At 37.4% G+C, this 12,006-nt stretch overlaps 1 protein-coding gene across 2 annotated transcripts; it reads right to left on the bottom strand.

Annotated features, from left to right (window-relative positions):
• Window positions 1–300: 300 nt before the first annotated feature.
• On the bottom strand, window positions 301–12,006 carry rbbp8 (retinoblastoma binding protein 8). Of its 2 annotated transcripts, none has more exons than XM_035530419.1 (19): window positions 11,739–12,006; window positions 11,398–11,564; window positions 10,921–10,963; window positions 10,320–10,415; window positions 10,028–10,134; window positions 8,767–8,830; window positions 8,537–8,691; window positions 8,165–8,260; window positions 6,867–6,937; window positions 6,060–6,139; window positions 5,495–5,681; window positions 5,228–5,336; window positions 4,235–4,305; window positions 4,051–4,156; window positions 2,471–2,674; window positions 2,205–2,265; window positions 2,022–2,109; window positions 1,692–1,833; window positions 301–562 (listed from the first exon to the last, which is right to left on the bottom strand). In XM_035530419.1, exons 2-19 carry the CDS (start codon window positions 11,525–11,527, stop codon window positions 465–467), a joined length of 1,908 nt encoding a protein of 635 aa, XP_035386312.1. In that variant the 5' UTR covers window positions 11,528–11,564; window positions 11,739–12,006; the 3' UTR covers window positions 301–464. The 2 variants fall into 2 exon arrangements, with proteins under 2 accessions (XP_035386312.1, XP_035386313.1); XM_035530420.1 differs by having other exon boundaries at window positions 10,028–10,104.

Here is a 12,006-nt window from a genome sequence, read left to right as displayed (position 1 = left end):
CTCCACATTTAGAACGTAGGCTTCTGAACATGCAATGTACATGTATCTCCAGAATCACGTATACGTCACAATCGGTAGTATTTTATAACAAACAGCATTTTAACATTTGTCACTGGCTTATAAGTTGCAATAAATTTGTAATCACCTTAAAAAAATCCTTTTCTAAATATTTCATGCACTCGTACATGAATAGATGTTCTTTTTTTAAATTCACACATACATTAAAAAATATAAAGATCATAAAGATTTGTAAATATTCTTAAAAGTGTGAGTATGCATAGCATAAATCACAAAAAGAAAACCAAGCAAATGCCTTTTTTATTATAATTTCAAAAATGATGCATCATGTACAAAAACACATTAAAAAGTGTTAGTTAATTAAATCTGTACAGTAACTAAGTGATCTTTTCCATGACCTGAAAAGTCATGGTGTTCAACATACACAAAGAGGGTATAAAACTGTTTTAAATCTTTGAAGCTTTAGCCTTTGGTGAGAACATAGCAAGATAAGGTCTTCTCCTCCTCATCCGTGGATCTACTTGGTTATCTTCTTTGACATATCCTGTTAAATTGCAGAGATGCAAGTATGTTTTCAAAGGTTTTTTGCACTGGCAGAGGGAAGTTAACTGCAATTCTGTCTGCATGACCCAACAGGAAGCTCATTTGATACACCACCACACACTGACCAGAAAACCTCCCAATTTTCTCATGGGGAGGAAAGAAATATGGTTCCTTAAATAGGTGTCCCAGTTAGAGAACCACCAGTCTTTAAAGAACTGTATCCCCAGTTAAAAATCTAGCTAAAAGATTCCCTACCCTGGCGAGTCCGTTTGTTTACAATAGAATTCCTGATTAAAATAAAACTGCCGGTTGGAACTTTCATTTATGAAGGGATGCATTTCTTCCTCTGGAACCTTCTCAACCCTGTTAGGGTTTTGTATTGCTACTGTTTCTAAGTAATTCTTCTAAATAAACTGCTCCAGGTTCCTAGCCACCGAGGTGTACCCAGTTCCCACTAGAGTAGCAGTACCTCTATGGCTAAGCCTGTAAAAATGTTTTTTTCAGTCTTAACATTAGACTGTGCGGGGAGACCTTGTTTTAAAGCTGAATTATAAAGGGTCTTATTCTCATTGAGCTTTGAGTTATTACAACTGCTAAGTGACTAAATTAGCACCCATGCATGAATCCTTCAAACATGGGGATTTATAAAGTGAGAGCAGCTGAAAGGCCGGAAACATGCTGATGAGGGAATAACTATGTAGACAGTGAGGTAAAAGTGCACGCATCCACACTAAATGCTACGTGTTAATGAGTAGAGGCAAGATGCATAAAGCAGTTAAAAGGCTGCAGAATACCTATCTGTAAATAAATGGTTGTATAAATAAATAAAAATTTAAATTTTCCTAGACTAATTAGATTTTCTGAAATATCTAAAGTGAACTTAAAACACAAACGTGAACACTAATCATCTTTATATTCACAGAAATTTGGGGAAGAGCAAATACAATTAGCCATTAAGCTCTTTCCACTAGAGGCACTGAAACCTGCAGTGTCATTCAAATCACTGTGTAACAGTGATGCTAGTGAGATGGACCAGCTAATTGCATATCTCAAATATTCTGACAAAGGGACAAAATAGAATAAGTATAATGTGATAGACTTTTAGAAATGTAGGGGTTGACGGTATGTACCTCTCTCAATGCAGGTCTGTGTGGATGGGAAGCCCACCTCCCAGAAGTTCTCTGGAGTGGCAGGAGGAATGTACCGGAAACGATGGCGAGAGCAGGATGACAATTTCTTCTTTCTCTCTGCCGCAGGGAGGCCTGCGTAATACTGAAACAAATATGGAGCCACAGATAGTGATTAAATAACTTTCCATTAACATGCTGCTTGATGGACCATAAAGTGTGCCTTCACAAAGATCATAGTCTCTACTGTTGAAACATGCTGTGCAAATATTGAAAACAATGACATATGAGGAGGGAAAAATTATTTTGAGAGACAAATGAGATAAAACTTACAATCTCACACTCTTTGCATGTGTGGCCTTGGAGTTTTCGTCTCTCATTTTTCTTGCGTACAACTTCCACGCGAGCTATAGTACTGGTCCTGTCGCACAATACAGGATAAAAGAATGAAACATAATTAATATGCTTGCTTTTGAAAGTTGCACCTGAACAGTTTTAACTAGAAGCAAATCTAACTTCTCAGTGATGTCTCCAGTGTGCCCCTCTCCAGCTTGTGTTGATGGTCTGTGAAGGTCTTCTGTGGAGGGGATATTAATAAATCTGTTAAGAACAGCAGTCGTTTTTTGTTACTTTATGCTGCATATTGCAACTTTTTCAGTCTTTCCATTCCAATCCAGTCTTCTTCTAAGTGATATACTTGCTGAAGTTAAATACCACTCCTTCCTGTATCTGTGTAAGCTGGTGCATTTGGTCTGCTGAACAAATAGAAAGCAAGTCTTTACCTTCCATAAAACCTGCCTCCTCCGTGTGCTCTTCATCTTGTTCCTGTTCCTGCTCCTCTTCTTCACCTTCCTCCTCTGGTTCATTCTCATAGACGTGCTCCTGCTCCTGGGCAGACACGTCATCCTGAGGGCAGGACTCATACTCTCCTTCCCCAGTTGTATCAAAGATGTTTGCCAGGCTGTCGTTAGCCTTCAGCCCTATTCCTGCAAGAACAAAACAAAAGCTTTGGGCAATTACCACACACTGATATACCAGTCAGCATAAAATCATTGTCTTTTCTGCATAGCACTGTCATGGGATCAAATGGCGACCAAATGGTGTTGGTTTGTGTGGAAGAGGTGCATTTAACATACTATATTTAAAAAAAAATAAAAATCATCTTGCTGGCTTGAATAAACAAGCTAAATAAAATCTAACATTTTGCATTAATTTTTAGGATTAACAGAAGCTACATTTTGGAAAGGGAAGCCATGAACTTTGGAATAAGGTTAATAAGTAATGGGTAATGTAGGGTGAATACAGTACAGTATTTATCTAATAAATACTGGAGGATAAATACTGAAGTCAAACTATTAAATCTGGTATATAATCAAGGTCCTCTGATTAAAGATAAAAGGAAATACCAGATAAAGTTACCTGTTAATCCTGGGTAAGGCTGGGCATATGTATTTAAGCATTTTTTTAAATTTCTTTTTTTTTTGTGCCATTTTTCTAAGCATAAACATAGAAACAGATGACCAAATGTTGGTTTTAACTGGAATTTAAATGCATTGAAGCAATTAGGATGCTATAAATAACAAAAACACAAGAATCAAAAACATCAGACAGCAGCAGCAACAACAACAAAGGTATACTGAGGAAAACTCCACTGTGTTAACAGAAAAAAGGTCAGAGATTAAAGTCACTGGAATCCTAGAGAGGTACTCATGCTTTTCAGAGCCCTTCAACAGCAGAATCATGCAGGATCTACACACAAAGTTCAACAGCAACAAAAAGTGCTGCCAGGAGAGATTAATTATTAAAGGTTTAACTGTAGTGAACATATAGCTGACAAATGTTGACCACATCTCAGACTACAGGAAATAACACAGGCATGCCCAGCTGTGCAGTGTCCATGTAGCAAAAAAACAATGGTTGGTTACCTGACAGTCTGAGCTTGAGAATAGATGAACAAAATTTGAAGCAGCAAAAAAACATTTAATATCAAAAGTAATAATATTATAGAAAGTATTTTCATAATAGGTTACTGCAGCTGACCTAACTGGTTGACATCATCCTCATTATTGGCTTATATTCTGAGGAAGAAAAAACCCTGCTCCATGGAAGAAATTTTGGTGATATCAAGTAGTAAAATATGTTGAGTACAAGGGTAGCAAGTTCATATGTCATTTTATACTGCAATTTCATTAGGTTTAGACTGTTAAAGAGCTATATTGATCTATATTGTCGATTTACTGATCACCTAATGTACATGCTGGATACAATATTGGCAAATTTAATCGAAGAAATGCCCAAAATATATTAAAAGACTTGGATTTGGATGAAAGCCTCAGTTAAATGCCAGTAGAACTGCTGGTACCTGTGGCACTGTTATCCAGCCCAGTTTGCTTCCGGCTGCGTATCAGCAGACTGTGGCTCACATACGTACAGTCCATGTCCACAGTTTCTGGTGGCTGTGCTTTGGGCTGGGTATAAAGCAATCAATCAATCAATAAAGGAACGTTTTCAAGATACAAGGACTGTACAGTTCAGAATAAGAGTACCTCTGGATAAGTGGGGTTATCTGTGCCATACTGTGATAGTGCAGCTCCTGGATCCACACTCCAGCTCTGGTCTAAAAATACAGGGGTAAAATAACATTTTTTCCCCGTTTTCCTTGCAATACACTGCTGTCTTTTGCATTATGAAATTGCCTATGTAAAAAAACAAAACATGCACATTAGTTTAAACCTTAAAATCAATTTAAAATCCAAAATGACAAGTTTCCTTGAAAACATCCAAAAGATTACAGATTGCACAAAACCTCGTTACAAACACTACCATCCCAGATTTTAAAAAAATTAAATAAATCAATGATATAAATCCGGCCTTCTTCCAGAGGCCTGGGAGTTAGAGAAGGCAATGCAGTTCTTGTGCTGTTCCTCCGACTGCGCTCTTCTCGACTGAGATCATTGTCGTCATTCCTCGGACCTGCTACAGCTGCTCCTCCATCTTAGGGGGTCACAGCTCCAAGTGCCTCCATCACCACTAGGATAACCTTGGCCTTAACCTTCCACATTCTCTACATTTCCTCTTTCAGTCCATGCTATTTCTGATCATACTGCTTCTTATTGTATTGTTCCATCACTTGAGATTGCCACATTTATTTCCACTGCTGTTTTCTGCATCGTTATCTACTGTCACAATTCACCATTACATGCTTGTCCGTCTGGATCTGGAGGTCCCTCGGGCTCTTAGATTTGTTGTATTCCATTTTCTGTGGCTCTTCCCACTTGGACTTGGGGGCGTCCAACTGTCCAGCTCATAGGCCTTGCACATATTCCTGTTTAGAATCCATTTCCCTTTTCCTACCAGCATCTTGCATCCTACTCCTAGGTGCTGGACCTCAGGGGTTCCTTGGCACAATCCTGTGTCTCGTCTGGTCTGGTACACCCCTGCTTCAACTGACCTAGTGCTTAGCGCTTATTCTTGTGTTGCAGAATTAGGCAATGTTTCAAACAATCCATAAAACTGTAGCATTAGTGTTACAAACATACCACAAGGGCTACAGTTCTGGCTCGCCAAATGACTCTTGCATGGACTGCACGGAGGAAGATCTTCTGGCCTGCCCTGTTCTGGCTCACAGCTCCTGCCTTCACATGGGTCCTTGAAGATATAATTTTTTTTTCCATGAAAACAAACAAAATGCAACTTCGAAAACAGAATGGCGTGAAGCAACTAATGCTGAAGTGATCCAGTATCAGCTACAATACTGGTTGTAAACCAAAGACATTCACACCTACATCATGGCTCTTGGCTCTTACATGGATATTAATGTGCTCAATCATCTTGCCGGGCCGTTGCTGTGAAGATTTTGGCCCGTTGTGGTTCTTTTTCATATCCTGCTCCTCAAGCACCGGACAAGCTTTATATTGAAAAAGACGTCTCCAAACACATGAGGGGTCATCGGATTTGGGCTTGGGGACACTCGCATTCCTTACTGTAGTTGATCTGGCACAGAAAATAAAGAAAAACTTTGTGAACCATTACCGTCACATAATATTTTAAGTTGCAGGAAACATATAAAACGTAAAAAATGTTTGTATGATTAAAACGTTTGTGGGGAGGGAAGAAAATGAACTCAAAATGCTGATTTTTGAGAATAACCCTGTAGTCAGTGCTTGCTACGGTAGTTTTCACTCGCTAGGTTGCTCGGAGACTGTTCAAGTGTAACAGCTCAGTTTTTGTAGCTCTGTTTGTGTGTATGGCGAGGGGGGTTCCATGTAACTTCAGCCTTGTGTCTTTATTGCCCAGTTTACCTGAAAATGGGGAAGTACAGTCAACGCTGAAAATCACCAATTATTTATTGCATGTCTGCACAGTACGTACACACTAGATTCATCTTCCTCTTGCCCTTGCTTAAGTGGATGGTGTAGCAAGGTCTGAGAGTCTCCATCCCTCCCAGAGTCCTGAAGACAAGAGAGGCCGAAAGTTTAGTGAGCACAGCAATTTCTTTTGGGCATACAAATTTCATGCCAAAGCAATTAAAAATTCTTTCATAAACAAATTCTCAAAGCCACTGATAAATGCAAGTATAAAATAATGTGAGCATAATGGCACTACGGGGAAAAATAAATACAAATCATAATTTTGTATTTTATAGTTAAAAGGTATCTGTAGAGTAATCACTAATCTGTAGCTTTGGAATTTTTAATAAAATGTTCTAAATGTTTTCCCGCAGCACTCAGAACCTACAGTGGCTAGCTAACTAATGTCACACCAGCTTGTGACATCACCTTCTTGGCTTTTTTTTAGTTGTTATTGCATTATAGGACCATGTGATAGGATATAATGCCACCTCACAATTAACTTTTGTAATGGAATTAAGCATCCTCCTAAATCACAAATTATCTCCTAGGAGTATGTCAGGTTGACTCTGCCTGGTACAACCCGTCATATAGAGTATCAGACACTGGGTGAATAGTGTGACATGAAGAACTGTAACAACCTAAGAACCGTAAGCCTTACATTCCTAGTACCTTCTTGAGGCTTAATACAATAAAGGCTTAAGTAATAAAAGTAATTAAAAAAAAATATATTTTTTTAAAGATGGAAAAAAAAGTGTGATGAAAACAAATCGGCATGTAAGAGGTAATTATGAGATTTAATTGAAAACACAACAAATGTCTGACTAACCTGATCAGCGTGCAGATCTAGACGGCAAGTTTCCGCAACCACAGTTCTGCCATGGATCTTTGAATTGTGCTCTAAAAGGGTAAGCAGAGACAATGTAATTATGAAAGAATACATATATTCTGACTGTGTTTTAACTTTTCTTACAATTGATCTTCCAGTGCATGAATGTCGTCCAAATTTTACTTCTATTTTTGAATTTTTTACATGTCAATTTTGTTAATAAGTAAATAGTTAAATTTTCGTCTTACAGTATGTAGTTTACAGTAACTACATGTCCAAATCTTATACTTATCCTAAACAATGCCATTTAAAAAAATAAACAAATAAATAATAAGGATAGGGATTATGTAAATATAGACTATTAGTACAAATTATGTGCCAAGGAAAAAGTGATTCTAGCTGCCCAAGGAGGCGGCCCCATAACCTTGCAGCTTTCAGCTATGAAGTTTTACTTTGCTTTTGCTTTCTTTAAGACATTAAATCATTCTTTATCCTAAATAGCATTTTCGAATGTGTGAGCCATTAGCTAACATTGCACGGGACCTAAATCAGTGTTTTTTTTTATAATTAGGTTATTCGTGGTCTCGTGGCCATACAGTGTACATAATATATGTACACCAAGTGTGTACTGTGTGTACCATACATTGCTATAGTAAACCAAAACATACCGCTGCAGGAGTTTATTTGCAAAATCCTCTTTGGTAGGTACGTACACGTATGGTTGTATGAGTATGATCCTCCTATATAGCACTTTTATATTCAGCTTTGCTTGAGTAGCATAGCACACTGTGTGTTTGCACCAGCAAGAGGTCAGTCAAACATATTCACTGAAATATTACATCATACAGCATATTCTGTTCTATTTTTAACTAATATTTTAGTGAATATTTAATTCAACAATGCAATTTACTATCTGTTTTTCCAAGAACTGGATGCAGTTTGAGGCAAGTGTATAAATGTATGGCAATATATTTCTATTTCTTGTTAACGATGCTAGCATGTAAAAAGGGGGGTAAACAACATTTGGACAATATCCACATACTGGAACGGTATGAATCATCTTTTTCATTTTATAAATAGCCCTTTCCCTAAAGGCATGACTATACCAAATCCCCAAATTTCAGACTTTTTGATTTTCCCCTTTTCTGGATAGAATCACAAGTCACTCTCCAAGAAAAACCTTTTTACTATTTTATTTCTCCTCTTTCCAAGTGTACAAAGAAAGTGTTAATGATTTAAAGTTCAACACTGCTGAATTAACATACGAGTACTGTTTTATCATTGGAGTCAGTACTTACCAGTAAAATGCATCACATCTAAATCACATGTCTCCGGGACAAGCACGGCTCCCCCACGGCTGCCTGACGACCTGGAGTACTCTTCCTTCTGAAGGTCTATAAAACAGAGATTCTGTAAATAAGTGCATACTTCTCATTTTCAGACAAGTATAGATACAAGATATCCGTCTATAAAGCATCCTTGAGCTTGAGAAAGGCGCTATATAAATGTACCCAACAACAATAATAATAATAATAAAGCACATGTGAATCTGGTTTCACTAATCTTAACCGCTTCCATCCAAGAACAGTGTTGTATTTTTATAGCATTCTATAAAATGCTATATTCATTTTATAGCACAAGTAAAATGTGTCTCTTTTCCATAAACCAACCTGGCAGCGGCTGTGAGAGAGGTCTTTCAGCGTAGCGGACATGGCTCGGATCTCTCTTGCGCTTCAACTTGCTGACTACAGGAAAACTCATTGGTTGAAGCGGAGAATCTGGGATCATGACTTCCTCTGGATCTACGAACGAGGTCTGTTCTGAACTAAAGATGGAGACACGTCTTTAATTGTGTTTGTGAACAGGGTGGGGTGTCTCTTTAATTGTTTATTTCACTCACCGTAGTTGCTTCAGCTCAAGCCTCAACTTCCTGTTCTCTTCTCTGAGAATATCCCTCTCAGCCTCTGAACATCATCGTCATGCATACATAAAATACACCATTGAAAAACCTAATCCATTTTATACTGTATGAACTCATTAAACTCAAATCACAATAGCTTAAAGCTGCACTATGTATGTCTGGGGAATTGGCAACCTCTCAGGTGGAAATATGTAACTGCACAACCCACACCAAAGAACATTTGTTAACATGGGTTTTCCAGCAGCTTCACCTGATTGGAGGCATGTTCATGTTGAAGGAGAAAGAAGTCAGAACTTGTGATGGAAATGTCCTCTGAGGACATAAGTCAATTATCTGTTGTAGTAACCATGTCAGTATAATGTTGGATTTGCATTTGGGACCTTTCAAATGCAGATGTCTGACAATAAAAACATAGAGAACCTTAAGAACCTTATTCACAGAGTACTACATTAAACCTTAGCTACAAGAGTGTCCAGTAAATTTGAAAGTCTAATTTGCTATAGTCAGTATCAGGAGGAGTTTAGCTAGGAGAAGGTACTGTTCTTTAGAAAGCTACACCTAAACAATTTGTATTTACTGTGCTATGAAACTTTTGGCTGAATATCCATTGTGTCAACATTGTCTGTCAAAATGTTAGGTAACGTAACCTTACATGAGCCAGTAGCTCAATGCAACCACAGAAAAGATCAGTTAATTTAGCAAGCTATCCACCATTAACCATGTATTCTCCAAATATTTTAATTCCAGCTCAATATATAAATTTGACAATAAGAAACAAATCTAGCTCATTTTTGTGGTGAGAATTCTATTACCTACACTGACAGACAAACTGTAGCAATATAAATTATTTAAGTATAATGGTTATGGTTTATCAAATAGCAAAAAACAAACAAAAAAAAACAAAAAAACAAAAAAAAACATCAGCCAATGAATCGACTGATATTAGCTAATTTTGAGTCTGTGTGCGGTTGATGCCTAAAGAGGTCTGACATGTTTAAATAATAAAAAAAAACTCCATCCGACAGCTGTTTTTGAATGAATTACTTTTTTGCTTTACAGGGTGACTTGAAACAGCAGGATTCTACTTTAGCAGATGTTTTTTCCTCTTGTCTCAGTAATGTGACTTCAACAAATCTTATATAGTGCAGCTTTAACATGAATTGCATTGACCCATGGGTATAGAATAAATAAGTTGCACACTACATTTGTACAAAAAGTGCAATTCGTGTCACAGACTTACTAATTTCATTGATGAGTGGAAGATTGTTTTGATTTTCAGTCCCAGCCTGTGTCTTTTTTCTCTCTCTCTCTGTCTCTCTGCAGCGATCACAAACTGCAGATTTTAATCTAGCAAGAAATATAAACAGATTTTTTCTTATTCATACACACACGGGTGCACGGCCTCACGCGCACACACACACTTCTAAAATTCTGTTCATTGTACCTTTCAAATATGCACATATGAACTATGGTGTCTGCATAAGAAAATATCAAGTCATGACAGTGCTGTCAAGTTAACCTGCTTGAAATACCTATCCTTCAAAAGTGTGATGGAATCTTGCAGATTTCTCTGTTCCTCACGCAGGTGCTGGTTCCTATTATAGAACTCCTCCAGCCTCTGTGCATCACTGATGGAGACAGCAAACAAATTCCACAGAATTGGGGAAATCACTAAAATGTGCTTATTATACTACATTTACATTTTGTGTGGATTGCTTGACATTAAGTGTAGTGAAATTAAAATAGAAAAATATTATTGGGAACTGCATGAAGTGAGAAATATTACCAGAATATAGAAGAAACATGCATGTAGAACGGTTAGTTATAACACCTCCTTTCACTGGTGTTAATATACCAAATGATAGTTGATCATTATGAATAAAAAAAGAGATATGGGGAGCGATGGTCAAAAGATTAATTCAGGTAAGATCCGCATATAAAAAACTAAAAAAAACGTCCTTTAAAATTGTGAACTTGTGTTACCAGCAGCAAGTATATGCAAATTACCTGAATTATTTCATGGCCCATATTCAGAGAGGATTTTAATACACATCAACTGAACAAAACTGTTAGACTGCTTTGAGAAAACAATGTATTTGAAAACTAATATTCGCAGAATTTTACCCCACTTACAGATAGCGCTCTTTCTTCAGTTTGGTCACCTTTAACTGCAGTCCTATATGAAAAACAGTAACTTTCACATGGCTTTCACATACATATTTATACATACATATACATACATTATATACATACATTATATATATATATATACACACACACACACACATATATATATATATACATACACACACTTCTGAATTTGTAGTAGTTTATCAGCCAGTTTATCAATTTAACTGGCTCCTCCTACTAATTCAGATGCACTTTGCTTGCACAGCCGATGAAGGACCTCTGTCTGAAACATTGTTTCTCTGGAAACTGTGTACATTACTACAATTTATTTATATATATAAAGCAATTGTAAAACTTTTGAATGCCACTGATACCTACCTAGCTTAATACAACCCACAATAAATTCTAATCTTTTTGGCCGTTGGACCACACAGGTAATAACACCAAGCCTCATATTATTAGGTGTATGTACAGTAATACCTTGCAGTGCATTGTCATGGCAGACTCTGAGGCGGTTCAGTAGTTCATGGAAGAGCTCATTCGTCTCAGCTGGTGTGCCACCAATGCCAGGACTGTTCTCATGTCCACCAGGAAACTGAGGACTTGTCATCCTTCTTTAGCAGTCAACGTAAATCCTGACTAACAACCTATTTTTAACGAGGGAACAAAAGGCAGCGTACCATTAGTTTCTACTAGCTAAAGTTGCTACCCAGAAGACTGTTTTAGCTACTTGTTGTCAGAATAATCTAGCTACGTTAACTACTATATCTAGCAATATGGCTGAAAACACTGAAGGCAACAAATGAAGTTTAAATTCCTACCAAAATATGACAAACACAGCCACAAACCCCTCTACTGCCGCTACTGTGAACTTTGCTCGCTCGCTTTCTAACGTCCCAAAACCAACTCAAACTGGACGGACGCTTTATCGCCACCAGCTGGGCGTCGGCAGGGCAAAGAAAAGCGCCGAGAAGGTAGAAAAGCTGAATTAAAAAAAAATGGATATATAGCTGTAGGTAAAGTCGGTAAATATAATCGATTTATTCACAAAACACTCGTCATATCTTTCCTTAAATTGCAGCGGCTCTG

This window comes from Electrophorus electricus, chromosome 10 (assembly GCF_013358815.1).
Source record: "Electrophorus electricus isolate fEleEle1 chromosome 10, fEleEle1.pri, whole genome shotgun sequence".
In the NCBI taxonomy this organism is placed as follows: domain Eukaryota; kingdom Metazoa; phylum Chordata; class Actinopteri; order Gymnotiformes; family Gymnotidae; genus Electrophorus; species Electrophorus electricus.
This window is presented reverse-complemented; position numbering and strand designations above follow the sequence as displayed.